General features: G+C 59.3%; 1 protein-coding gene across 1 annotated transcript; it reads left to right on the forward strand.

The window, feature by feature from the left end:
* The first annotated feature begins 4,081 nt into the window (after window positions 1-4,081).
* Window positions 4,082-27,311, forward strand: CRB2 (crumbs cell polarity complex component 2). Its single transcript, XM_008006323.3, is given in 14 exon segments — window positions 4,082-4,237; window positions 10,756-11,079; window positions 13,857-14,052; window positions 14,168-14,307; window positions 15,099-15,284; window positions 15,478-15,591; window positions 18,013-18,885; window positions 18,974-19,482; window positions 20,073-20,238; window positions 21,066-21,250; window positions 21,252-21,850; window positions 22,527-22,643; window positions 23,144-23,270; window positions 24,735-27,311. Coding segments are annotated over 14 exon segments (3,864 nt in total). The 5' UTR covers window positions 4,082-4,134; the 3' UTR covers window positions 24,960-27,311.
* Window positions 27,312-27,392: the final 81 nt, after the last annotated feature.

The raw sequence follows: 27,392 nt of genomic DNA on the forward strand, positions 1-27,392 counted from the left end.
GTGCAGTGGTATGATCTCAGCTCACTGCAACCTCCGCCTCTTGGGTTCAAGCGATTCTCCTGCCTCAACCCCCTGAGTAGCTGGGATTACAGGCTTGTGCCACCATGCCCGGACACTTTTTGTATTTTTAGTAGAGACAGGGTTTTGCCATATTGGCCAGGCTGGTCTCGAACTCCTGACCTCAGGTGATCCACCCACCTCGGCTCCCAAAGTGCTGGGATTACAGGCATGAGACACTGCACCTGGCCCTTTATGTATTAATTTAATCAACATTCATTTAACTCTTGACACTGCCAGACACTTTTCTAAATGCTTGATGTGTAATTATTTAATCCTCAAGACAAGTCTATGCAGTAAGGTATAGTTGCTGTCTCTTTTTTACGAGTGAGCTAACTGAGGCACAGAGAGGTGACTTACCCAAGGCTGGAGTCAGGCAGACCCAACTCGAATCCTGCCAGGCACTGCTGCTGGGCCAACCTCACCTCTGTGTGCCTCAGTTTCCTTATCCATAGAATGGGGTCAATGCTGACTTTGCAGTGCTGTTGGGAAGTGGAGAAGCCAGGATTTGAATCAGCATCTGTGCACCTCACCACTGGCCTATAGTGCCTGCCTCTGATATTTCAGTTAGGGCACTGGGATGGTTTTTCTTTTGGAAGTTACAAGCACACATATGTCGAGACAAGGTTAAGCGCCACTGGTGGAGAGCCCGTGAGAGCTGGGCTGGGAGGGAGTGGAAGTCTGGTCACTGAAGCTGGGGTATGGACACTCTTGCCCAGGGAAGAATGTGGAGTGAGGGGGGCAGGGGGCTGGGGACAGACCCGGGCAGGTCCCAACATTCTGGGAGGAGGAGTGAGGAACAGTTAACGAGGTAGAGAGACCAGGGTAGCAGGGGTTGGGGAGGCCACAGGGACAGAGTTCCAAGAAGGGAGGGCATGGGTGACAATGGAGAAGGCCTCAGAGAGACCCAATGAGGTCAGGGCTGATGGTGGCCCCAGACTCAGCCACAGAGGAAGCAGGGGGCACCTGGGCCGTGAGAGCTGAAGGGACCTCAGTTGGAGCTGCAGTCACTCTCACCCCAGTGCCTAATAAAGGCAGTGCCTAATACTGCCTCTCCCCTCTCCCTGGCATCTCCGGCCTGTGCCTCCCACTGGTCCACCTTTCCAGAAAGCAGATGGAAGGGAGCCAGCCTGACACAGCCCACAGGTGCCAGCAAGGCAAGGGTGGCTCTGGATGGGGAGTAGGGACAAACAGAACAACCAGTGAGACCCTGAGAAGGGAGATGTGGGACCCTGAGGGATGAATCCAGAGCAGGAGTCACCTGGAAGGGTCTGAAGGGGTTCCTTCTGGTGGGCTCCTTGGTGGGGAGGGTCACTATCCTCCCACGACGAGGCTCTGGAAGCAGCTGCCCAGCCCCTGCAATGTTCTCAGGCAGGTGCTGTGATGATCCCATTTACAGACGGGAGAACTGAGACGTGGAAAAGAAACAGACCAACAAAAACTCACTTAAGGGCAGAGAGCAGGAACTAGATTCAAACCCAACTCTGCCTGTTGCCAAAGTTGGGGCTCCCAACCACCGAGCTTTGCTGTCGCATCTGCCCATCAGCTTGAGAGTCGGCGGGTATCCCGGCCCAGGACAGCGTCCCCTCAGCCAGGGAGGGGGCAGCAAGTCATAGCCAGGCTAGTGGAGGGGCAATTAGTAACCTGCAGTCACAGGGTCACCAGTGGAAAGGTTGGAGTCGGGCAGACCCGACTTGAATCCTGCCAGGCACTGGTGCTGGGCTGACCTCACCTCTCTGTACCTCGGTTTCCTCATCCATAGAATGGGGCCAATGCTGACCTTATAGCGCTGCTGGTGGGGGGGAGGCGGTAAACTGAGGTTATATTGATTCCCTTCCCAGGTGGGGAGGACGGTGGAAGTGGATGCACCTGGGGGACCGTCTCAGAGGGGCTGGCGCACTCCTACTGCACCAGATCTGGAGGTGTGCCCCTGTCTGAACTCCATCCTGCCTGCTGCCCAGCGACTCCCTGGCTTCCTCCCTGTCACATGGGACTCCCGCACCCGGTGCTGTCCAGGGAGCCCCCACACTCCACACCCTCCGGACCTCACAGGACATTTCCAGGTCTGGCCACAAGGTGGAGCGTGGCAGCTGCAGGACAGTGCTGGGGGCCAGGCTGCAGAGGAGCCTGGACCTGTGCCCGGTGACCTCCCTGCTCTGTGAACGTGTGGGAGTTTGTGTCTGTGCATCCAGAGAACCAGAGGGCTGTGGTTGACTTGCCGTGCTCCCCCCAACCCCCCACTGGGATTGCCTGGGTCTCTGGGGGATCACCGAGAAGCTGGATAAAGAGGGCTGGCACTGTTGCCTCGGCTCACTAATGCCTCATGGTTTTACAGGTGAGGAGACTGAGGCCCGGAGAAGGAAGTCACGTGCTGAGGTCACTGACTAATCAGTGGCTGATCTGGTCGAACCCAGATCTCTTGAGCTGTAAGGTCTCTGCTTTTCCTGTGGCATGGAGAGGGGTTTCTCCCACCTAGGGAGGGGCGATCCTGTTGTACTGGGGAGGCAGGGGATTAAAGATGGACTGAGAGGTTAGGGTCCCAGAAACCAAGGGGCAATCCCTGTCCCAGAGAACCGGCCTCAAGGGTGGGGATGGGGTAGGGGCAGTGGATAAGGGGTCTGCCCAGGGCTTCTTGGGTTCCCTTCTTGGGTCCCTGGGCACCCAGGGCTGCAGCACTTGCCCCGGGCTAGAGGGTCAACCAGGCCCTGCATGGTGCCCACCGCTCCCTCCCGTGCACTGCAGGGGACCCTTGTCCATCCCTCTAGCTCGTCTGGACCTCCCTCAATGGCTGCTGCTGTCTTTCCAGGCTGTGTCCTCCCATGTCAGGGACATATCCCAGAGCCCAGGGCCTGCGTGGGCTGTATCCACGGTTACTGAATAGGGACAAACAGGCATGCATTGGCAGGGGCCAGTGGCTCATTTCAGGAAAGTCCCTTCAAGCAAGAGGATTCTCTCCTCACTGGGGCTGAGGGCAGTGGCAGAAAGTAATGTTGTTTTATGTTGTAGTGTCTCTGAGATGACCTGGATTCCTGAACCAGGTTTCCTTGAAGAGCTCCTCCTGTCCACCCCAACAAGAGGCCAGCTGGAGAGCAAGCAAACATCAAGTGCAGCAGGAGACTATAAGGTTAGACAACAAGAAGGACTTCCCGGCACGGGAGAGCAATGCTTGCTTGGTTAGAGCTGCCGTTCAGTAGAATGGGCTGCTTTGGATTGCAGTGAGGTCTCTGGAGTTGCAAACAGCAGCAGGCCAGAGATCAAGTTCAAGTGGAAGGAAACTGGGAAAGGTTCAGTTTGGCTGGTGAGGGATGGAGAGGGTGGAGCGAGGCAGGGGCTGCCGTGGTGCAGGGCTGAGGTGCCTAGGTCTGATCCTGAGGCCGATGGTGGGAGGAGATGTGTGTGGCAGGGTGGGACAGGGTGGGGACAGCAGGAGACACTGAGAAGGTGGCATGGCCAGGAGCTGGAGGCTGACTGGGTGTGGGGAGTGGGGAGGGGGCAGTGGGGAGGGGGCGTTGGGCTGCAGGGTAGGAGGTACCTTGGCTCCTGTGGGAGCACTGGGGAGCAGCAGGTAGAGGAATGAGCTGGGTGGGAGGGGCTGTAGCTTCCCAGTAGACACAGGGAGACTCGCAGGCCTGGGCTTGGCAGAGAGGCCTGGGCTGGAGAGGTGGGGAGGGGAGATCCAGGAGAGGGGATAACTAAGGACTTGGGAGTAGCTGGCGTTACCTGGTGAGAAGAGAGTTCTGAACAGCCCCTCAGAACAGAAATTTCTCCAAGGAGGCTGACCCGAAAGGTGGGAGGAGAGTGGGGCAGGGGGTCAAGAGGAAGACACTGGTGGGTGCCAGGACCAGGTCGGCACCACAGGCTGGGGGGCTTGAGGACTTGGGGCTGATGTCTGGGGACGTCCACGAGGTGGAGCAGCCCAGGAGGCCTGGGTGGGAGGAGGAGGCGGCGGTGGAGGGGAGGGGAGGGAGGGGCTGGGCCTCTGTCCACAGCATTAGTGCTGGTTGGAGGAACGAGGGGGGTGCGGAGCCAGCCAGGCCGCCCTCCGGTTCCCACAGCAGCCGAGCAGAGCGGGCTGCCATGGCGCTGGCCAGGCCTGGGACCCGGGACCCCCAGTCCCTGGCCTATGTCCTGCTACTGCTGCTGCTGCTGCTCTGGGCCCCTGCCCTTTCCCTCCTGGCTGGTGAGTTGGGGCCCATGTCTGGAGGGGCCTGGGAGAGGATCTGTCCCCTAGGGCAGACACCCCAAGCCTTGGCTGCTGGGGCGGCGGGTGGGCTGGTCCGCGTGGGTGCAGGCCTGAGCTGTGGGGTGCACAGGAGTGCGCAGCTGTGGGCCCCCAGACTCTGTGGGGCTCCACGGAGGTGAGTGTGTTCTGAGACGTGGGGGGCTGTTTCACATTGGGGGTTGTAAGTTCCGGGGTTGGGTCATTGGGGGCTGGGCGTGATTTGAGAGAGCTGATGCGGGTGAGGGATGGGGTACGTGTTTTGGGAGGTGCTCTGTTGCATCCTGTAAACGGCTGGGGGTTGGGGCTGGGAAACTTCTGGGTTTCTAGAGGCTGAGTCTGGGGAGTTGCAGGTGGCGTGAGCCTCACCCCGGAGCGTGTTCTGAGTCGCAGGCTGGGTTGTGGGGCACAGGTTGTGGGTGTGTTAGAGTTGGGAGGTGGATGAGCTGTCTGGGGTGAGCCGTGAGTTGTGTCGGAGGAGTTGGGTGTGGTGAGCTGTGTCCCAGCACACGCTGTGGGGTGTAAGTTGTCCAGGGTTGAACTGGGTCTTTGCTCTCAACATGAGGGGTGTGGGATGGGCACTGCAGACCCCAACTCAGGGGACTGGGTGGAGAAGCGGGAGGGAGAGCTAGGGAGCTGGGTGCCTGCCCGCACCCCTCTGTTTGTGCGGTAGCCCTGCCCGCGCCCCTGCATTTGTGCAGTAGCCCTGCCTGCGAGCTGGGGGCTGCTGGGGATGCTTTGGGTCCCTGCGGGTGTCTGGGGATTTGGGAACGTGTGTGTCTCCTGCCGCCCCCTTCCCAGCATTCCAAGGCCAATCTGAAAGGGCTCCCTGAAGCCAGACCCCGTTCGCCAAGCCCTTTCTGCTTTTGTCCAAGGTCTCGGAGGCTGGAATTCCTCCTGGGGGGTCCAAGGGAACGCTTGGTGTTAGTTACTATAGTTACAGGGGCCGGGCATGGGAAGTCCCCTGCCCCCACCACCACAGGCTGGGGAGGCAGCCAAGGAGGGCGTGGGCTCTCCTGAGGCTGGGGGAGCCCTCCCTGCCCCAGAGCTCCACAGGCTGCAGGGTGTGGGGGCCAAGCCTCTCCCAGTCCCACCTGGGGACCCTCAAGTTTCCCGCACTCACAAAGCTTTCATTTCCCAGCCTCTCTATGGGGCCCTAGGGAGGATGTGGACCCCATTTTATAGTGAAGGAAACCAAGCTCAGAGAGGGATGGGGACTTATGAGCTGGGCTTTGCTGGCAGGTGACTTGGACTCTGTAGGGGGCAGGGCATGGTGGGGGGTGGTGGCTGCTCCTCTCTGTTCTCTGCATACAAAGCACATGAGATCCCAGTCTGTGGATCCGGGCTCTGTCCCCTGCCCTGTGCTCACACACCCACGCTCCACACACCTGAGTGGCACGCCCAAGGGCACACAGCGCCACAGGGACAGGTGCCACAGACACGTGGATCTACCAGCACATGCACCTACACACATGTGCACACCCATGGCATGTGTTTGCACACCAGTGTGCACACCCCAACACGCATGTGTAGACATATGTACGTTCACACTCTGCACTCACAGAGGACCTGCAGGCACGCAGTGGATGGAGGCTGTGGGTGGTCTGGACACTGTGTGTACACTCACCCCATCAGGCCTGCTGGGGCACCCAGGAGCGGGCAGCCCTTCCTCTGCCATTTCTGTGCTGGGAGCCCCATCCCTGGGGATCCCTAAAAGTTGGCGGGGGACACTGCAGGCATGACCATTTCTGCACACTGGTACCCTAGCCTGCCTGCCGGGAGGGGAGTGACTGGGGATTTTGTCACTTGAAAACCAGTTTCCATCCTGGAGGGGATGGGGGCTTCTGGAGGCCATGGGCCCCTGGCTTTGCTCCCCACCCCTGCCAGGCCCTGAGCTGGGCCCCTCCATCCTGGTCCCAATTTGCCACAAAGGCCCGGCTGGTTGCCATGGAGAGGACCAAGCATCTTGGAGTACAATGGGGCACATTGGGCTCTCATATCCACCCTCCCTTCCCCGAACACCCAGGGAGCCCAGCAGACAAAGGGGCAGTGAGTCCAGGCCCCAAGTCCGGCCCCTCCTCCAGCCAGAAGGCGGTGGGAGCCTTCGGGACAGAAGCAGAGATGGAGCAGAAAGACACACACATTCAACCTAATGTCAGGATCCTTTGGACAGTGGGTGTCTGCCTCAAGTAAATAATTGTTGATGAATAAGATCAGCCACTCCATGGCAGGCACTGTGCTATTAACAAGGTCTAATTTAATTTTCCCAACAGCCTATGAAGTCGGCTCTGATACCCCCAGTTTACAGAGGAGGTAAACAAGGCCCAGAGATGGCCAGTCCCAGAGCCAGGCAGCCCCAGAGCCAGTGCTGGGATTTCACAGTACACTGTGCTACTAGCCTAGGCAAAGTCGCCTCTCTTCTCTGTGTCCACAAAACGAGGACTGGCTCACTCTGAGCGCTAGTACAAGGATTCGAAGAGAAAGCAGTGAGTGGTTCCCCACCCCAGGTTTTGGCATGGAACCCCCAATTTCAAGGGAAATTTTAGATGGAAGCCCACGAACCGTTAATAGTAAAATTGTTAGAAGTGGCCTGTTGGGGTGGCAGGTGGGGAACCCCGCCTGCTCTGTCTCCCCCTCACTTCAGGAGGTAACTCACTGGAACTGTGCTCTGAGCCCAAACTCAAGGGTTCGTCAGTGCCAGGCACGGGGTAGGTGCTCCGTCCCTGACAGCTATTGCTGCAATTACTGTTATCAGAATTATGTCTTTTAACCTCAGAAGGTAAACAGTTTTGAAAAAGAGTATTCCAAATTATTCTGCCCAAAATAGTATTTCACCCTTTCCTGATGACTGAGTGAGCGTCTGTAAGCCTCCATGGTTATCTAGCCCTACCCTTGCGGCCCCTTGGGGTGCAGGGATATTAGATGAACAATTTCTTCCCCTATGCTAGAAGTTCCCACACCTTAGGAGGTCTTAGGTCGCTTCTTAGAAATATTCTCTCTCTCAATTTGTTGGGAAAGGAAGCTTCCCCAGTAAAACACTTTCTTTTTTTGCTTGTGGGTTTTCTTTCTTTTTTTTTTTTTTTTTTTTCTTTTTTTTTTTGTCTGAGGAAGGGTCTCACCCTGCTGCCTGGCTGCAGTGCAGTGATGAAATCATAGCCTCAACATCCTGGGCTGAAGCCATCCTCCCACTTCAGCCTCCTAAGCAGCTGGGATGACAGGGACCCACACCATGGTTGGCTCATTTTTTTTTGTTTTGTTTTTGTAGAGACAGAGTCTCACTATGTTTGCCAGGCTGGTCTTCAGCTCCTGGCCTGAAGTGACCCTCCCACCTCGGCTTCCCAAAGTGCTGGGATTACAGGTGTGAGCCGCTACCCCTGGCTTCAGTAAAACACTTCTCATCAGTTGTTGGCTGTTATAAACAGGCCTATTATAAGTGCATGAAAAGTAGGTGTTACTAATGAGTGAGGCCTGAGACACAGTGGGATTGCTAACAGCTGGGTTTTGAATAGACGGGGAAGATTGCCCACTCTGCCCAGGCTGATATTGGAAGATGTATTCCTGTGAAAACCTTTAGAGATTTTGTTCCAGGGTGAGGCAGTTAAAAGGTACTAAAGTGACAATATGTGGGTGGCAATTTAGTGTTTGCAAAATGAAAATTTCACATGCACTGGGAGATGTGGACCTCTGGGAAATCAGGAGCGGATCTGATTCTTCATCTCAACCTGGGGCAAAAGTATCAACCTCTTTGAGTTACAAAAACAGAAATTTTCTTAATAGCACCCACCTTTTCTGGTCTGAATCAAATATAACAATGTAATAATAGACGCACAGGCCCAAGCACATAGTAAGCACTCAGTAAACAGCTGGGTCCTCCTGCCCTCCCCAGGACAGGGCAGCAGGTCGAAGGGGAGGGGCGGGTGTCCGTTAATCCCTCCCTGCCAGGTCGGCCCAGGCAGCCTGAGGTCAGGAGGGATTTGTGAAGATAAGCACAGGCCCCTCGTTGCCCTGGCAACAGGCCCCGCCCCTCCAGCCTGGCCCCGGGAACAGCCCCTCCTCCACCCTGCTGCCCTCCACACCCGGCCCCTCCTTGCCTCTCCTGTCTGGCCTGGGTTTTCGTGGCCTCCTAGGCTCACTCCTGGAAGACAGACAACCTGAGGTCAGAGGTTCCCACACCTAAAAGTGAAAGGAATCCCGTGGGAGCAGGTTGCAATGCAGATTCTCAGGGCCCAGTTCTAAATGTGGGGTCTGGAGGGGGCTCCAGGAATCTGTATTCTTAATGTGGACCCCGGTGATTCCGGGAAGCTTGGAGTGAGGCCCTGGGTTTGGATTCCAGCCTCACTCGGGCCGTGGACTGTGAGGCTGCTTCGAGTCTCCCTTTCCTGAGCTGTAAAACGGGGATCATCATACTGTCCACCTCGGAGGGTAAATGCCAAGATCAACCGAAATGACACAAGAAAGATGGCTGTCCCTCCCAGGCAGGACTGTGGCACTACTACATGCCTCCCAGGACGGACAGCTCCTTCCCTTCCCTCCCCTCCTGGCTCTGACTGGAGAAACTCCTTCCTCTGTCTCCAGGGCTCTGTCATTTAAAGCCCATCTGCTCCCATGGTCCTGGGAAGATCCCTTGTGACAAGGTACCTCCCCCGCCCCCCAGGATCCTTTCCCTGGTGCTGCCTCCCTGGCACGGTCCCAACTGCTCTGAGATAGGGGACAAAGCTTCGGGTTGGATGGCGGGGGGGGGGGGATGGGGGGGCGGGTCCCTTGTACTGCACAGGTGAGGGACAGTGCTCTGTGGGGGGATTAAGTGAGGGGCCTGTTGGGACAGGCGCCGGCAGCCGGGGTCCTTTACCATGGGTTATGAGTGCTGCACCCTCCTGCGCAGTGCTGGCTACACCTAGTCTCAGGGCTGTGCCCCACATCACCTTGGTGAATCCTTTCAACACCTCCACGAGATGGGCACTTTTTGTACCCCAGATACAAACCAGGACTGCCCGACACCCCAAACCTGCGCCCTTTCCTGAGGGAGCTGGAAGGATGTGGGTCAGGCCACAGGACAGCCCTGCCTGGAATGCGGATGACGCCTGAGAGGCCGCCAGCCTTATCTGGGGGGCTTCACCAGAGTGGGGGAGGGAAGGGTGCGGGGTCTGAGCTATTCTGGGGTCTGGTTAGTGTCTAGATGACAACCTGGGTGGGGGAGGGGCACCTCTGGGAGCTGCAGGTGGGGGTGGGGGAAGGAATGGGGGCTGTGTCTTCTGGAGGCTCCCCTCCCCCATCCTTACCGAGTTCCTACCAAAAGCAGCCCTTGACTTCGGTACGGAGGGGTTGAATAGCTCAGCATTTGATGAGGGGGTTCTATTATCCAGTTTTCAGACTGAGAAACGGAGGCTCCGTGGGAGAAATGACTTACCTAGGGTCTCATAGTAACTTTCTGAGCTGAAATTGAACCCAGGGCTGTTTCACTTCAAAGCCCAAGTCCCTCGCCTGGGCACTGGGGTGACAAGGCTCTCAGGAAGGCAGGAAGAGAGGAAGGGGGATGAGGATCTCTGGGCATGGCTTCCAAGCCAGTTGGTGACCCTCTGTTAGAGACAGCTCCAGTGCTGGAAGCATCACTGTGGCCTGGGGCAGGTGTCCCGTGAGCCATCTCAATACCTGCTCTGTACCACACGACCTCGGCCAGGCTGGCCACTTAGGTGTTTGCTGATGGGGGACGAAATGAGGGCCAGGGACCCTCTAGAAGTTCCCAGGCCAGTGGCTGGTAGAGGGTGTGGGGGGTAGTGAGGTGGAGAAGGGGTAGGAATGAGACCAGCGGAGCACACGATCCCTGCCTTTGAAGTTGTCCACCCATCCTCCCGAGGTTGAGGTCGGGCCCATCTCCAGTTTCACCCAGGGATGGAGTTACCAGACCCCTGGCAGAAGAGGTGGAGGGGGCAGTGGGAGGAGCCTCACCCTCTTGGACCTCCTCAGATGGATGGGGCCTGCAGGAGGCAGACCCCTCCCTAGGCGGAGCTGAAATAACCCGGATAGACCTTGAAGCCTGTCCCAGCGAACACTAACTTGCTGTGTGAAGTGGACAGGGCCGAGCAGACTCAGCAAGCCTTCACTTACTTTCCTGGGCCTCCTTTTGCTGTCAGGTGCAATGGGCATGGCAGACCCTACCTCAAAGGGGGCCTGCAGGGACAAGACAGTGGAGAGAAGCTCACAGCGTCAGGGAGCCTCTGCTCACTAATCCTGCCCAGGAGCCAGGCATCCTTGGTCCTATTTCTCTGTTATATAGACTCTCCTAAAACCATTGCCAGTTCTGGGTGTAGGATGTATGCAGCTTACTGGGACCTGGCTTGCAGACCCCTGACCCTCCATCCATCCTGTGCATGGAGAGACCCATGTTGCTTTCGGGGTCTGGGGTGGGCCTGAGAGGGTGGGGAGGAGATTGTCTTTGTAACCTCTGCCCACCCTGCCCAGCCAGTTTCTTCTTTCTACAGGGACGGTGCCTTCAGAGCCCCCCAGTGCCTGTGCCTCAGACCCGTGTGCTCCAGGGACCGAGTGCCAGGCTACCAAGAGTGGTGGCTACACCTGCGGGCCCACAGAGCCCCGGGGCTGTGCCACCCAGCCATGCCACCACGGCGCTCTGTGTGTGCCCCAGGGTCCAGATCCCGACGGCTTCCGCTGCTACTGCGTGCCGGGTTTCCAGGGCCCTCGCTGTGAGCTGGACATCGATGAGTGTGCATCCCGGCCGTGCCACCATGGGGCCACCTGCCGCAACCTGGCCGATCGCTACGAGTGCCATTGCCCCCTTGGCTATGCAGGTAACAGCCTGGGCCGCCCTGGGAGAAGGTCTGTGATACGGATCCCATCAGCTGCTCAGAGTGCAAGCGTTGTGGCTTCAGCTTTGACTTTCGTGTAGGGACACCCCCAGGTATCCGGGCAGCTCTAGGGTATACCCACTTGGTCTGACTACAGAACTAATGCTTTGCGGGCTTACCTGGCAGCTCTGGGTGAGAGTATGTGTGTGCGGGTGCTGGCATGGTGTGTGGCACATCTCAGGCACTCGATAAATGTGATTTCAGTCCAGCCTCGAGTTCAGTTTGGCTCTGGGGGTGGAGATACCCCTCAGACATCTCTGGCAGTGTGGATATGCCTGGCGTGACTTTAGTGAGGATGCCCAGATAGTCTTTCTAGCACTTACTTCAGGCCTGTGCCAAGCCGTCATGTAGACACCGTCTACATGACAAGCACCATTAGCTCATTTGAACACTCCTGATGTGGTCTGGAATGCAATGTGGACCCCTGGCCTCTGGGTCTCCCCCAGAGTTCTAGCATAGAGACATACATGGTCTCGTTCAAACTGTAATGTTGATGTACCCCAGGGCTTGCTGCTGTCTGGAGTGGGATAATATATATGTAAGTGCTGAGAAAAGTGACTGGCACTGAGGGTACCTTCTCCAGAGTGTGGCCCGTCCCAGGCCCACCCATGGTCTGAGCCGAGAGCATCCTGGAGTGGCTTCCTAGAGAGGCCTGAAGTCGGGAAGGAGGGCGTAGCTGGGGACAGGTCTGGGAGCGAGGCTAAGTCCAGACTCTAGTCTGCAGTGCAGATGCTCTGGATTCTACTTCAATCCTGAATTCAGACAATTGTACTCTGAGGGCAGGGGGCAGTTTGAAGTTACTTCAGAGCAAGGGATACAGATTGGGGGGCTGAGTTGCAGGGCAGGGGGCCTATAGCGAAGCGATGGCAGCTGATGAAGAGAGATTTGGGAAGCTAGTTCCATGCATCTTTCTCATCGTTCCAGTGTCTCCGTGTCTGGGTGTATTAGTGTACATGCCAGTGCAGGTCACATTTGTCTGTGTGTCTCCTAGTTCCAGGATCTGTTTTGCATCTGTAAAGCTCTGCCAGTACCTGGGGGTGTCTCTGCAGTCTGAGTGCATGTGTGAGCAGTGGGTTGTGTGAGCAGTGGGTTGCGCGGGCAGTGGGTTGCGCGGGCAGTGGGTTGTGTGAGCAGTGGGTTGCGCGGGCAGTGGGTTGTGTGAGCAGTGGGTTGCGTGGGCAGTGGGTTGTGCACCCTGATGTGTAGGGCTCACGCACTTCGGGTGACTCTTCCTGGGTAAGCTGTGGATGTGAGTGGGGGCAGCATCTGCCGTGACTCATTCTCTCCTCTTTCTATTCCAAGCCGGGTGGGGGAGTTTGGGATTTCCAGACGAGGCCTGGCTCCCCCTGGCACAGAGGGCGGGAGTGGGGATGGGGAGGGATGAGGGAAGGGTCACGGGAAGGTGGGGCCATGTTTTGTGCTCAATGAACTGAGAAGGGGGAGGGTTCCAGCTGGAGTCAGCTGGGCCTCTGGTCCCCCCTTCACCAAACCCACTTAGGGGGCAGGGCTCACTGGAGTCTACAGTGACACGTGAGTCCAGGATGATCTCGGGCAGTATATCTGAAGCCCTGGGACTCTCCATCTCCCTTCCTCTTCACCCTCACCATGGGAGAGCCACTCAACTGTCTTGATTTGCCCAGGACTGTGAGGGTTCCTGGGACTTGGTACTTTCAGTTCTAAAACCAGGACAGTGCAGGGACACCAGGAGGAGTGATTACCCTACTCAAGCATCTCCTGCCTCTCTGGGGTCTGAAAGCCACCAAAGTGGACCTTCTAAAAAATAGGTAGGGCCAGGTGCGGTGGCTCATGCTTGTAATCCCAGCACTTCGGGAGGCCGAGGTGGGTGGATCACTTGAGGCCAGGAGTTAGATACCAGCCTGGGCAACATGGTGAAACCCCTTCTCTACCAAAAATACAAAAATTAGCTGGGTGAGGTGGCATGCACCTGTAATCCCAGCTACTCTGCAGGCTGAGGCACGAGAATCACTTGAACCCCGGAGGCAGAGATTGCAGTGGGCTGAGATTGCACCACTGCACTCCAGCCTGGGTAACAGAGCGAGACTCTGTCTAAAAAAAAATCAAACACAAACAAACAAACAAAAAACTAAAATGTACGTGGGACCAAGCCACTTACCTGTCTGAAACTTCCAGGATGGACCCAGAGGTTACCTGGTCCTCAAGGCACTAACACCTCCCACCCGACTCACCTCCTCCACCCTCTCCCTTGCTTCCAACCCTCCAAGCACCCTGCCTAGGGCATCATGGCCCTGGCCCGGAGCAGAACTTGCCTCCTGCTGCAGTCTCTTTGGAATCCAACTGATGCCCATAGTCCTCTATCTGAATCCTTCAAAAGCCTATTCTTCTAGGAAGCCTTCCCTGATCAGAGCAGACCCCGGCTATTGCTTTCCCAAGACCCAACCCCTTTCCTTGTTGAACTTGGCAACATCAAAACCCAGCTCATTTACGTAACTACTGGCCAAATCCCACCCACCCCCACCATGTACTGGCCTAGACTGTTGTGAGCCCCATGAGGGCAGGGTTGTCTGTCTCGTTTATCTCCCTGCCTTTGCTGGCGTGACCCCCCCACCCCGCCCCACCACCACCACCCGGCTCTGAATGAATGAACCCACGAATCTCTAACTCTGCAGCAGGCCTGGCTCGGCCTCTTCCTCCCTGCTCTGGGTGTTCATCCTGCGCCCTGTGTCCCCTGCCCTATCCAGGCTTGACCTGCGAGACGGAGGTAGACGAGTGCGCCTCGGCGCCCTGTGTGCACGGGGGCTCGTGCCTGGACGGCGTGGGCTCCTTCCGCTGTGTGTGCGTGCCAGGCTACGGGGGCACCCGTTGCCAGCTGGACCTTGACGAGTGCCAGAGCCAGCCATGTGCGCACGGGGGCACGTGCCACGACCTGGTCAATGGGTGAGCGAGCGGCGGGGCAGGGGGTTGGGGCGCCGGGTGCCCCAGTGCGGGGAGGCCCGGGCGCGGGGCAGAAGGGGCGGGCATGCGCTAAGCTCCGCCCGCGCACCCTCCCCAGGTTCCGGTGCGACTGCGCGGGCACCGGCTACGAGGGCACACACTGCGAGCAGGAGGTGCTGGAATGCGCATCGGCGCCCTGTGCGCACAACGCGTCCTGCCTCGAGGGTCTCGGGAGCTTCCGCTGCCTCTGTTGGCCAGGTGTGTGCATGCAGGTGCGCGGCCTGGGGTAGCCGGATAGGTACTGTGTATGCGTGCGTGGCCTGGGGTGGAGGGGTTGGTGTGCGCGTGTGCGGCCTGGGGCGGCGGGGCAGATGTGTGACTGTGCACGAGTGCCCACTGGGTCCTCGGGACCAGAGTGTGTGTGTGATTGCAACCTGTCGGAGCCTCAGTTTCCTGATCTACAAAATAGGGCTGATCGTAGCACCTGCTCCTGGGGTTGTTGCGGGGAGAGTGAAGGTGCGACGCCTGGGAAACCCTTGGGACGGGCCTGACAGCTGCAAAGGGCTCGGTAATTAACGCTAGTAATAGTAGTAAGACTAGGCCGGGCGCGGTGGCTCATGCCTGTAATCCCAGCACTTTGGGAGGCTGAGGCGGGCGGATCACGAAGTCGGGAGTTCGAGACCAGCCTGGCCAACATTGTGAAACTCCCTCTCTACTAAAAAAACAAAAATTAGCTGAGCATGGTAGAGTGTGCCTGTAGTGCCAGCTACTCGGGAAGCTGAGGCAGGAGAATCGCTTGAACCCAAGAGGTGGAAGTGAGCTGAGATCATGCCACTGCACTCCAGCCGGGGCAACAGAGCAAGACTCTGTCTCAAAAAAAAAAAAAAAGGAAAAATAGTAGTAAGACCAGTAACAGCAGCAATAGGCCGCTGCTGCTGAAGGCTGCCATGGTCATCCCTGCTGCCCTCACTGCGTCCCTCCCTCGCCATTCGTGGCTTATTCCGAGCCACGGTCCCTTGCTGAAGATGTCTGCATGTGTGTGTCCCCAGGCTACAGCGGCGAGCTGTGTGAGGTGGACGAGGACGAGTGTGCATCGAGCCCCTGCCAGCACGGGGGCCGATGCCTGCAGCGCTCTGACCCGGCCCTCTACGGGGGCGTCCAGGCCACCTTACCTGGTACCTTCAGCTTCCGCAACGCTGCGGGCTTCGTGTGCCACTGCCTTCCTGGCTTTGAGGGTGAGCCCCTGTTGGGAAAGTGGTCAGCCCGTGTCCAGATGCCCAGGGAGGGATCTTGTGCCCCACCCCCACCCCACCCCACACCCGCGACTGCCCTCTCTTGGATTCAGTCTCCCTAGCTATAGAATAGACCCTCTCAGCCCCTGCCTGGCTCTGAGGGTGCAGGTGGGACCCACAGCTGGGCCTCTTGCAGGAGCCGACTGCGGTGTGGAGGTGGATGAGTGTGCCTCACGGCCATGCCTCAACGGAGGCCGCTGCCAGGACCTGCCCAATGGCTTCCAGTGTCACTGCCCAGATGGCTACGCAGGTGTCTGGGGTGGGGTGGGCCCTGGCACCATCAGAATTGGTGGTCCTCGGGTGAGAAGGTCCCTTCTGTCTGGATGTGTGGATTGATGGGGTTAAGGAGATCAGGGAGGAGGTGGGTATGAGGGCCCAGGTGACCGCTGAGGGTGGCTGAACTAGGACTCGCTTTGGAGGTGAGACTGGGGCTCAGGTGTGTAGTCCCGGCAGCTGGGGCCATAGTGGGCTGAGGTTGTCTGGGAGAACATGTGGAAGGACGGTCTTCAGGAAAGACGGAGGCGGTTCAGCCAGGACAGAGAAGGACATAGGGGCTATTGCAGAGATTTAGGGGGCAGCATCTGTAGAAAGATGACTCTGACCTTTGGGGAGCTGGGGCCTGTCAGGCAGGAGTTGGGGGTTCAGAAAGTCTCCCCCTGCCTTGGGTGCATGCAGATGCACAGACATAGGACACCGGTGAGCCCAGGGAACTCCACCTCCAACACTGAATGTCCCTGCCCCCTCTGGAATGCCTGCGACACCTCCCTCACGCCCGCCCGCATTCCTGCTGGGGCATACTGCCTCCTCTCCCTGGCAGGTTCCTGGGCATAGACTCCTCTACCAGGGGAAAGAGATGGTGATCACATCTCCTCCTCCCTCCGTCACCTGAAGATGGTGGGACCCAGTGTCCCCCAGCCCTGGATGGATGGTGGGACTCAGTGTCCCCCAGCGCTGGATGGCCGACACTCCTGGGGGCCCTGAAGGCCCATCCACTGCCTCCACCCAGGAGCCATGGCCTCCTGGGTGCCTGGTACACAGTGGGCCCACACAGCACATCTGGCCTCTGGGAAGCATTTGCTCTGCATCTTGTTTTTTCCTTGACACAGCCCCATGAGGCAGGGGTTTAAAACCCCATCTTACAGCTGAGAGGATGAGGGGGTGTCATCCCCCAGGTTCACCAGTATCAGCGGGAACCCGGCTCCTCTCCCAGTTGAGCTTAGCTGTTGGGTGACAGGGAGGGCAGACCTCTGAGGTCAGAGCCAGAGAGGGGGGACCCCAGCTGCAGGGCTGGGCTCTTTGCCTGTCCTCCCTCCCTTTAGGCCGTGCTGGGCATGGGGGAGGCCAGTGCCTGGCATTCCTGAGCAGGCTCCGAAGGAGGCAGCTGGTCCGGGCAGGGAGCTCTGTCCCTCCCCACTTCCCCAGCCTCAGTGCCCGCCCACCACTCTCAACCTGTCTGGAGGGCATGGCAATGGAGCTGGGGGCTCTGTGGACCTTCCTGGGCCACCTGTGGCTCCTGACAGGTATGGAGGAATGTGGGCCCTGGGCAGGAGGAGGTTGGTGGGTGGTGGTTCCTAGGAGGAAGCTGTGGAATTTGTGAGCTGATCGGGGCTGGGCTTCAAACCCTGGTGGCTTCTCTGGGCCTGGGTTCCTCCAGCTGGGATGTGGCTCTTTCGGAGCGACAGTGGCTATGGCTTCTTGACCCAAGCTGGGGCCTGAACACCTGAAGGGATCCCTGGAGGGAGGATGAGGCAGCCCATTCACAGCCAGTGTGAGGGCCCTGGGGCAGAGGGACTGAGGGGTTGGAGCCTGGGGGGCCACTCAGAGTGCCTCAGGTGCGTGCACTACCCCACTAGCTCCTCCATTTCATCATTCTGTCCATAAAAGCCACGCCAGACCCTTTGCTGGGCACCAAGGACATACTCAGGTCCCTGAAGATCTCAGCTGAGTAAACAGATACGTTTAACATGGGGTTCTGCGGAGCTGTGCCTATGACTGGAGAGTGATACAGTAGTTTGAGGTTGGGAGTTAGGGAAAGCCTCTGGGCTCTTTGAGTTTGGGCTTTGCAGGATGAGTAGGAGTTTGAAAGGAAGGGTAAGGGAGAATGAGGCATTCCAAGCAGGTAGAACAGTATGAGCAAAACCCCAGAGTCGGGACCTTCCAGGAAATGCTTGGAGGAATGGGAGGTTCGAGGTTTGTGGGAAGCAGGATTGAGGCTTGAGAGCCTGGTAGGACCCATCCCATGAGGGCGTCTTAAATGTCAGGGTAGACCTGAAGCAGCAGAGGAACCTGGCCAGGTGATGCTTTAGAAATAGACCTCTGGCTATTGGTGGAGGTGGATGGGAAAGGGTTCTGAAGGCTGGTGAACTGGAGGATGCAGGATGGTCGCCCAGAGAGCCGGTAAGGCAGGAGGTGGAGGGTAGGAGAAAGGGGGCATTGGAGAGTGTTTAGGAGATTAGATCTACAGGGCCTGGAGACTCACCAGATATGGGAAGGGAAGGGACATCTTGACTTCTGGCCTACAGGGGTCTTGAGGGGACCATGAGAAATCCTTTGGGAATTGGTTTGGTTGATAGGTACTGAGGTCCCCATCACAAGAGGCATGTAAGTTCTGGGTCAATACTGTGGTTCTGGCCCCAGACATCCCTGAGCCTTGGCTTGGTCTCTCCCAAAGGGCCGACGTGTGAGGAAGATGTGGATGAATGCCTGTCAGATCCCTGCCTGCATGGCGGAACCTGCAGTGACACTGTGGCAGGCTATATCTGCAGGTGCCCAGAGACGTGGGGCGGGCGCGACTGTTCTGTGCAGCTCACTGGCTGCCAGGGCCACACCTGCCCACTGGCTGCCACCTGCATCCCTATCTTCGAGTCTGGGGCCCACAGTTATGTCTGCCACTGCCCACCTGGTACCCATGGACCTTTCTGTGGCCAGAATACCACCTTCTCTGTGATGGCTGGGAGCTCCATTCAGGCATCAGTGCCAGCTGGTGGCCCCCTGGGTCTGGCACTGAGGTTTCGCACTACACTGCCCGCTGGGACCTTGGCCACTCGCAATGACACCAAGGAAAGCTTGGAGCTGGCATTGGTGGCAGCCACACTTCAGGCCACACTCTGGAGCCACGGCACCACTGTGCTTGTCCTGAGACTGCCAGACCTGGGCCTAAACGATGGCCATTGGCACCAGGTGGAGGTGGTGCTCCACCTAGCGACCCTGGAGCTACGGCTCTGGCATGAGGGCTGCCCTGCCCGGCTCTGTGTGGCCTCTGGTCCTGTGGCCCTGGCTCCCACGGCTTCAGCAACTCCACTGCCTGCCGGGATCTCCTCCGCCCAGCTGGGGGACTCGACCTTTGCAGGCTGCCTCCAGGACGTGCATGTGGATGGGCACCTCCTGCTGCCTGAGGATCTCGGCGAGAACGTCCTCCTGGGCTGCGAGCGCCGAGAGCAGTGCCAGCCTCTGCCTTGTGTCCATGGAGGGTCCTGCGTGGATCTGTGGACTCATTTCCGTTGCAACTGTCCTCGACCCCACAGGGGTCCCACGTGTGCTGATGGTGAGGAATAAGCCAGGTGGGAAGGCAGCACCTGAGATCTGGCTCCCTCAACTGCAGGCCTCACACCTGGCACCTTCTCTCCCTGCAGAGATTCCTGCTGCCACCTTTGGCTTGGGAGGTGCCTCAAGTTCTGCCTCCTTTCTGCTTCAAGAGCTGCCAGGCCCCAACCTCACACTGTCTTTCCTTCTCCGTACTCGGGAGCCCGCTGGCCTGTTGCTCCAGTTTGCCAATGACTCCGCAGCTGGTCTGACAGTATTCCTGAGCGAGGGTCAGATCCGGGCTGAGGTGCCGGGCAGTCCTGCTGTAGTGCTCCCTGGGCGCTGGGATGATGGGCTGCGTCACCTGGTGACGATCAGCTTCGGGCCTGACCAGCTGCAGGACCTGGGGCAGCACATGCACGTGGGCGGGAGGCTCCTTGCTGCTGACAGCCAGCCCTGGGGTGGGCCCTTCCGAGGCTGCCTCCAGGACCTGCGACTCGATGGCCGCCACCTCCCCTTCTTTCCTCTGCCACTGGATAACTCAAGCCAGCCCAACGAGCTTGGCGGCAGGCAGTCCTGGAACCTCACCGCAGGCTGTGTCTCCGAGGACATGTGCAGTGTAAGTGTCCAGGGGGTGAGGGTGGGAGTCGTTTTTCTAGGATCTGTCCTACATCACTGGGGCTTAGTGTGTCCTTTTGCTGATGAGGAAACTGAGGCTGAGGAGGTGAAGTGACCTGCCCGGGGTCCCACTACAGGAGGGTGGCAGGGCAGATTTGCATTCACCGCCTCTTCAGCCCAGCTGCTCCTACCCTCTAGCAGTCCCCGTGCCTCCCCCAGCCAGTCCTGGTCTGCGGGAGACACACTGACTGAGATAGAGGCTGCCCGAGCCTTTCTGCAGGAGCTACTTGGGGAACAGGACACCCTTTAGATCATGAACAGAATTCCACCAGCCCTGGAGTTGTAACATCTTGGGCATGAACTCTGGTTCCTCTCTTTATTGGCTGGGTGACTCAGGCAAGTGGCTTTGCCTTACTGAGCCTCAGTTTTCTCCTCTGTAAAATGGGGGTGCTAGCGACTTCCTCTCCACTCGTTTGTGAGGAGATACTGGGTCTGTTAGTAGGTGCTCGGTGAAGAAGCACTGCAATGCTGGTTATGGTGGGTGATGCTAACTGCAGTCCTGAGCCAACCCCTGCCCTGCCTCTCCCACAGCCTGACCCCTGTTTCAATGGTGGGACTTGCCTCGTCACCTGGAATGACTTCCACTGTTCCTGCCCTGCCAATTTCACAGGGCCTACGTGTGCCCAGCAGCTGTGGTGTCCCGGCCAGCCCTGTCTCCCACCTGCCACGTGTGAGGAGGTCCCTGATGGCTTTGTGTGTGAGTGTGTGTCCTGCGCAGCTCCTGTGCTGGGTGCTAGACACCCAAGCTGGTTAGATCCCATCTGCACTCTCAGGGCTTGTAGGATACTGGTGGACCAGGCATGCCAAGCCCCAGGGCAGTGTGGCAGGGCCACCGCATGTAGAGGGACAGAGTTTCTGGAGAAGGTGAGCCTGTACCAGGCTTCAAGGCCAGACTCTGAGAGCCACAGGGGAAAGGACATTTTATGGAGAGGCATAGCGTGTGCAAAGTCCCTGAGGTCTGCAAGCACAGTGGAAGTGCAAGGGGCCAGCAGGAACGGGGTGGGAAAGTTGGTAGGGGCTTTGAGGACACTCAGTCAGGCCGCTCTGACTCTATCCCAAGGACAGCGTGGAGCCTCCGAGGGTTTTAAGCAGGACAGGGGCATGACCAGATCTGCATTTTACAAAGATGACTGGCCGCAGTGAAAGGCAAGCCTTGGTGGTTAAGGTGGCGCAGCTTCACGGAGGAGGGAAGGGGCCAGATTCTGCCAGGAGTTGCTGTTGGCCGGCCTGTGACCTGGAGGGTCGCCTAGGCATGGCACCTGGCCGCCCAAACCGCCCCCCCACCCCGCCCCGACCCCCGCCCCCAGCACTGGCCCAGAACTGCTCCTCCGTGGGTAGGAAATACATTGTGGGTAGAAATGAGGGTGGTTGCAGGGGCTGCAGTTTCCAGGATTAGATGATAGGTGGGTGCGTGTGCCCTGCCCCCAGTAAGTGGCTTGTCTGCCACTTGCTGGGGGAAGTGGGGAGGTGGCATGTCTGGAGAAGGCTCCGTGGGCCATTCCCTGAGGCTCCTTCTCTCCGCAGGTGTGGCCGAGGCCACGTTCCGCGAGGGTCCCCCCGTCGCGTTCAGCGGGCACAACGCGTCGTCGGGGAGCTCGCTCGGCGGCCTGTCGCTGGCCTTCCGCACGCGCGACTCCGAGGCCTGGCTGCTGCGTGCCGCGGGCGCCCTGGCAGGCGTGTGGCTGGCGGTGCGCAATGGCTCACTGGCGGGGGGGCGTGCGCGGAGGCCACGGCCTGTCCGGCGCTGTGCTGCCCATACCTGGGCCGCGCGTGGCCGATGGTGCCTGGCACAGAGTGCGCCTGGCCATGGAGCGCCCGGCGGCCGCTCCCTCGCGCTGGCTGCTGTGGTTGGACGGTGCGGCCACCCCGGTGGCGCTGCGCGGCCTGGCCGGTGACCTGGGCTTCCTGCAGGGCCCAGGTGCCGCGCACGTCCTGCTGGCCGAGAACTTCACCGGCTGCCTGGGCCGCGTGGCACTGGGCGGCCTGCCCCTGCCCTTGGCACGGCCCCGACCCGGCGTGGCCCCTGGAGCCCGAGAGCACTTCGCGGCCTGGCCTGGGACGCCGGCCCCCATCCTCGGCTGCCGCGGTGCGCCCGTGTGTGCGCCCTCGCCCTGTCTGCACGGTGGTGACTGTCGCGACCTCTTCGACGCCTTCGCCTGCGCCTGCGGCCCGGGCTGGGAAGGCCCGCGCTGCGAGGCCCACGTCAACCCCTGTCACTCCGCGCCCTGCGCCCGTGGCCGCTGTCACATGCACCCCGACGGCCGCTTCCAGTGTCACTGCCCGCCCGGCTTCGGAGGCCCGCGCTGCAGGTGGGATGGCTGGGCAGGGGCGCGGGCCCGGGATGGGGGGTGACCAGGGCAGAGATGGGCTGCGAATGCTCCCTGGGACTGTGGTGGGGCAGAGAAGTCTGCCAGGTCTGTGGATGAGTTGCTTCCCTTCCCTGATCCTCGTGTCCTTATCTGTGACATGAGGAGGCCAGTTTAATTTGATAAATTTCCTGATAAAACAGATCAAAACACACTCAGCTTGGAATTTCAGATAAACAGCGCTGAGGTCTGGGGCTGGGAGCCGCCGGCCGCTTACACCGAGGTTCATCCCTGTTGGTCACTGGTCGGGGTGGAGGGAGGGGATCAGGCTTTGGCGCTTCCCTTATTCATCTCTCAGTGGCTCCCCCTGGAGCCCAGCTGTGGAAGAGGGATCTGGCTGTGGCCTGATCCCCCCTCTCCCCTCAAGGAATGTCTAGGCAATGCGTTTAGGAGCGGCTTTTGTTCAGAATCCTTACTTTTTGTTGTCCTCAGAGTCCTCTGAGATTCTGGAAAGTAAGTGACCCTTCCCTCCCACCAGGGACCGCAGTCCCGTGACCGACAGAGGAGGGCCCTGGATTCCATACATGAGAACACAGGCTCAGGTGGCCCACGGTCATAGCACTGGGGAGGACAGGTCCTAGGCGTCCTGCACCCACTCCAGCCTCTGCTCTCTCCCCAGGTTGCCTGTCCCAGCCAAGGAGTGCATCCTGAATGTCACCTGCCTCGATGGCAGCCCGTGTGAGGGTGGCTCTCCCACTGCCAACTGCAGCTGCCTGGAGGGTCTTGCTGGCCAGAGGTGGGTCTGGGGGCCTGGGAACGGTGAGGGAGTCCAACGAGTGTGAAGGGCTATTCCTCCAGCCAGGGTGGGGTGGGGGTCCTTGCCCACCTTCTCACCCCTCCCTGGTATCACAGTCACCATTGTCACTTGAGTTTCCTTCCATGTCTTCCAAGACCATCCTCTGTGATACAGACCTGGTAGCAGTCTTGGGAACAGCCTCAGCCCGCTTGTGGGAGACCGTAAAATTGCAGATTCTGGGCCCTGCAGACAGTGGCGTCAGCTCCCGGGGCACCTGCCTTCACACAGGCTCCCCAGCCACTCTAATGGGAGGAGAGTCCTTCTCAGTTATGGCTGCTCGGGTGGTCACCTGGCAGGGCCCAGCTGGGCAGGAGCAGCGCATGGGGGCAGTGAATGGATAAGCTCTGATGCTTGCTGAAGGGGGGGGTGGGCAGCAGAGCAGCTGGGAGCACAAGAGGCAGCCATGGGGGAGCCGCTTCTCAGCCCCCCTCCTTCTCCAGGTGTCAGGTCCCCGCCCTCCCCTGTGAAACCAACCCCTGCTTGAATGGGGGCACCTGCCGGGCAGCTGGAGGGGTGTCTGAATGTATCTGCAATGCCAGATTCTCCGGCCAGTTCTGTGAAGTGGTGGTGAGTGTTGCCGGGGTGAGGGGCTGTGGACGTGGCCTGCTGGGCCCTTGGTGAGCTGATGCTGCTGGGGAGAGCAGAGCACCGTGGTGCTGTTCCTGGGCCACTCTGTCATGGGGTGGGGCAGTGAGAAGAGCCTCAGGTCCTTTCCACACCCCCCACACAGGAGGTATTTCCACGCCAGGGAGAGCTTTGGGGGCTGCCACCATCTATTGACAAGAGCACAAAGCTCCTGGCTGGGTCAGGGGCTTCCCCAGAGTGCCCAGGGCAGTGGCAGTGAGTACAGGTGGTCTCTGCCAATCCAACCAGGACTCAGGGCCAAGAGGATGTTGGTGTTCTGGGATTTAGGTTGGTGAATCCAGGAGACTGAGTTGGAAGACCCGGGGCGAGGGGGGGTGGCCTGGGAGTCTGTACCGGGGCAGGCTCGGCCACTGTGCAGGCTGGCCCCAACCCCAGGGGGCTCAGCCCGGGAGGAGCCTGGACAGACAAAGTCGAAGGTGAAGGCGGCAGGGGCTGGAGCTGTGACCCTCCCTGACACACCCCTTCCTCGGGGCGGGGGTGGTGGGGGGAAGGTGGGTGCTGGCGAGGAGGGGCTTGGAAGGGTAGTCTGGGGAACAGCCTTGATCTCCACAGGCCTCTGGCAGCCTGGGCCATAAACCACAAATCCCCTCCACTTATGGGGAATGTTTCCTTTCAAGTTGAACTTTTACAGCCTCTGGCTTCCCCACCCAGCCACCTCCCAGGGCAGGGGAAGGAAATGGCTTTACAGCTCCTCCCCTAAAATGTTCAGGGGTGGAGGCTGGCAGGGCCCTCTCAGGACAGAGGGACTTTCCTCTCTAGTTTTAGGACCCAGGTCACAGCGGGCTGAGAAGCCTGGAGGTACAGAGGGAGGCTGGTGAGTCCCAGAGCTTGTGCCTCTGGAATCCTCGAATCCTGGGACTTCAGAGTCCCAGGCATGTAGAGGCTTTGATGGGGCATCCTGGGAGCCTGTGACTGGAGACAGCAAGGAGGTTTGCTGGGCCCCCTGAAGCCTGGGCCAGGGCTTGCAGGGACAAGCTGTCAGAACAGTCCCCTGCTCCCTGTGCCACCCCGCCCCGGCAGGCAGGCCCCAGTGGATTCTGACTTGGCTGTTGTGGCAGGGGGCCGCTCAGTCTGCCCCAGCTCCCGCTCTGCCTCATCTCACCCTTGTAGGCTTTTGTGAAACCCACGCACCCTGCTTAGCTCCTGCTGGGTGTCCGTCTCTGTCCTTCTAGCCAGAACTCCTTTGTTGTACAGGACTCCCCGAGCAGTGGCTCTGACAGGTGGTTTCCTGGCACTTGCCTGTACACCCCTGGGGCTGGGTCTTCACCGCTCCCAGGGCAGCCTGCTCCCAGCTCTGATTTTCTCTGAGCAAGTCCTTGTGCTGCTGAGGGCCCAGGGTCCTCCCCTTCTCTGTGGTCTTAGGCCTCGGTGTTGTGTCTCTTGCAGAAGGGCGTGCCCCTGCCGTTGCCATTCCCGCTGCTGGAGGTGGCCGTGCCTGCAGCCTGTGCCTGCCTCCTCCTCCTCCTCCTGGGCCTCCTTTCAGGGATCCTGGCAGCCCGAAAGCGCCGCCAGTCCGAGGGCACCTACAGCCCAAGCCAGCAGGAGGTGGCTGGGGCCCGGCTGGAGATGGACAGTGTCCTCAAGGTGCCGCCGGAGGAGAGACTCATCTAGGCCAGCCTGGCTGCTGGCACCAGCACCTGGAGGTCCTGAATGGTTTCTACCTGGAGACCCAAGGAAGCTGCTGCCAGGGCTCAGGACACTGCTATGGAAGTGTCCCCTTGGCTGGCAGCCTCTGCCTCTGCCCCATCGTGGATGGAGGATGAGGGGAGCAACTCAGGGAAACAGAGGCCTAGAGAGGCTGCGGACTTCATCCCACCCTCGGGGTTGTGCCTCGGCAGGTGTACGGCTGTGCGTGGGAGGGCACATGTGGGTGCACACAGTGTGTGTATCTGGAGCAGTGTGTGTCTGAGTGTGTACCTGGGCCCGTGTTAGTCTACAGATGCTAGTGTGAGTGTGTCCTGACAGGGCTCCAGGGCGTGTCTGCTGCGTTTGCTGTGTGTCTATGACTGTGATGGGTGTGGCTGATCTCAGGAGGCGGTGGCTGCTCCATGGGGTCAACCATTACAGTCCTGGGGCAGGGGCAGCCTACGGCTGCATGTTCTCCAGGAGGCCAGGCCAGGGTTGCCCAGGCACCAAGGCCAGGGCTCCTGCCTCCTTCCCCACCTCTGGGGGCTGCTCCTGCCGCGGAGACAGCTGGGAAGTCAGGGGAGGCCACTGGCAGAGGCCGAGTGGGCTTCTGGCTCCTAGAACAAACGTCCCTTCAGGCAGGTCTGTCTGCCAGAAGCCAGAGCCAGTCATGCGAGGGAACCACAGACCCACCCGCCCCCTCAGCCGGAGCAGCCCAAGGGAGCAGAGGACGGGCTGCCTTGAGCTTCGCACCCTGCTGTGGTCATTTGTCAAAGGGGGAAGGCACCCACCCCCTACCTCACAGGGCTGTTGTGAGGATCGGAGAGGATGACAGTGGGGAGAGAATCTGGACGTCGTCAACTCCTGTCTGATGGGAAGGATCGTCTGCATGTCCTTCTGGGATAAGGATGACAGAGCAACCCTTCTCCTGCCCCAAACGCCCCCAGCTCACCCAACCACCTCTGGGTCTCCAGCTCCGGTCCTCCCTGGCAGCCTGGCGAGCGAGCTCCTTCCCCTGATGACTGGTTGCCTCTACACAGATTCGGCGAGAGGACTCGAAGGAAGCCCTCTGGGGTGTCTGCTGAGTGGAGGAGCTCAGTGAACACTGGCGCTGCCTCTGTGTCGGGGCTGGGCCTGCAGAGGCAGACTGCGGGGAGACTCTGCTGCTTGCCCCCAGCCCCTTCCCCGGCGATGCCCATCACACTGTGACCTCCGATCCCTGAAGGGCACTTGCCTAAGGGCCTGGCCTCCTTCCAGCTTCATGGACCTGGAGATGTGCCCTTTCGTCCTTCCTGCTTCTCAGGCCAGGAGATCCGTTTACACTTTTGGGTCGACAGTCAGCTTTTCCTTTCGGTTTCGGCGAGTCCCAGAGGCATGGGTGTCCAATCCAAGGTGGAACCACGTGACAACTTGGGGGACTGGGACATGGGACTGGGAAGTCAGCAGAGGCTGGGATAGAGAGGGCCCTGAACGCCAGGCTCAGGGGCTTGCCTGGTCCTTATCCTGCAGGAGGTGGAACCACTTTTCCCTGAACTTTCTCTACAACCCTTGGGAACAGGGGGACGAGGCATCCGGTTCCCTTGCCTTAGCCGGTTCCAGGGTCAGTTTACTGAGTTAGGGATTTGGAACACCTGTGTCAGCTGTGACTCCTAGGATTATTTTATGTGGAACCCCAACATGTAGATGAAAGCTGGCTGTGCCCTCTCTTCCTGGCTCCTATTGCTTCAGGAGACTGGTTTTTTTGTTTGTTTTTTTTGAGACGGAGTCTCACTCTGTCACCCAGGCTGGAGTGCAGTGGCGCGATCTCGGCTCACTGCAACCTCCGCCTCCTGGGTTCAAGCAATTTCCTGCCTCAGCCTCTGGAGTAGCTGGGATTACAGGTGCCCGCTTTTAGTAGAGAAGGGGTTTCACCATCTTGACCATGCTGGTCTTGAACTCCCGACCTCGTGATCTACCTGCCCCGGCCTCCCAAAGTGTTGGGATTACAGGTATGAGCCACTGTGCCTGGCCTGGGTGCCTGTCGTTCAGGCCTGTCAGTCCTGCAAGGGAGAGCATGGTCAGATGCTGGGCGAGTTGGAGGGGGTGGGTGGTGTGACTAGGCATGTTTCACACTATGGGTGGTCGATTGGTCTGCATTTCCACCCCCTCCAAATACCAGCGTCCAACAGAGGCAGATGCCCAGGCTCTGTTCTTGCTAATGAGAGACCTGTGGGGGCGACTTGCCAGGTGTTCCCTTGAATGCTTTCCTGGCTCCTGGGTGCCCTCAACATCGTTGGTGGCCTGCAGTCTGCCCCATGGCCCCAGCAGGGCTGAGCAGGCCTGTTGCCAGCCCAACCCCGTGCCTGGTCTATGAGGGGCAGAACATGAGCTGGCTTAGAGCCCTGAGTGGCCACCGGCTTGGGCGGGTGCGGGGAATTG

This window comes from Chlorocebus sabaeus, chromosome 12 (genome assembly GCF_047675955.1).
Source record: "Chlorocebus sabaeus isolate Y175 chromosome 12, mChlSab1.0.hap1, whole genome shotgun sequence".
Classification (NCBI taxonomy): domain Eukaryota; kingdom Metazoa; phylum Chordata; class Mammalia; order Primates; family Cercopithecidae; genus Chlorocebus; species Chlorocebus sabaeus.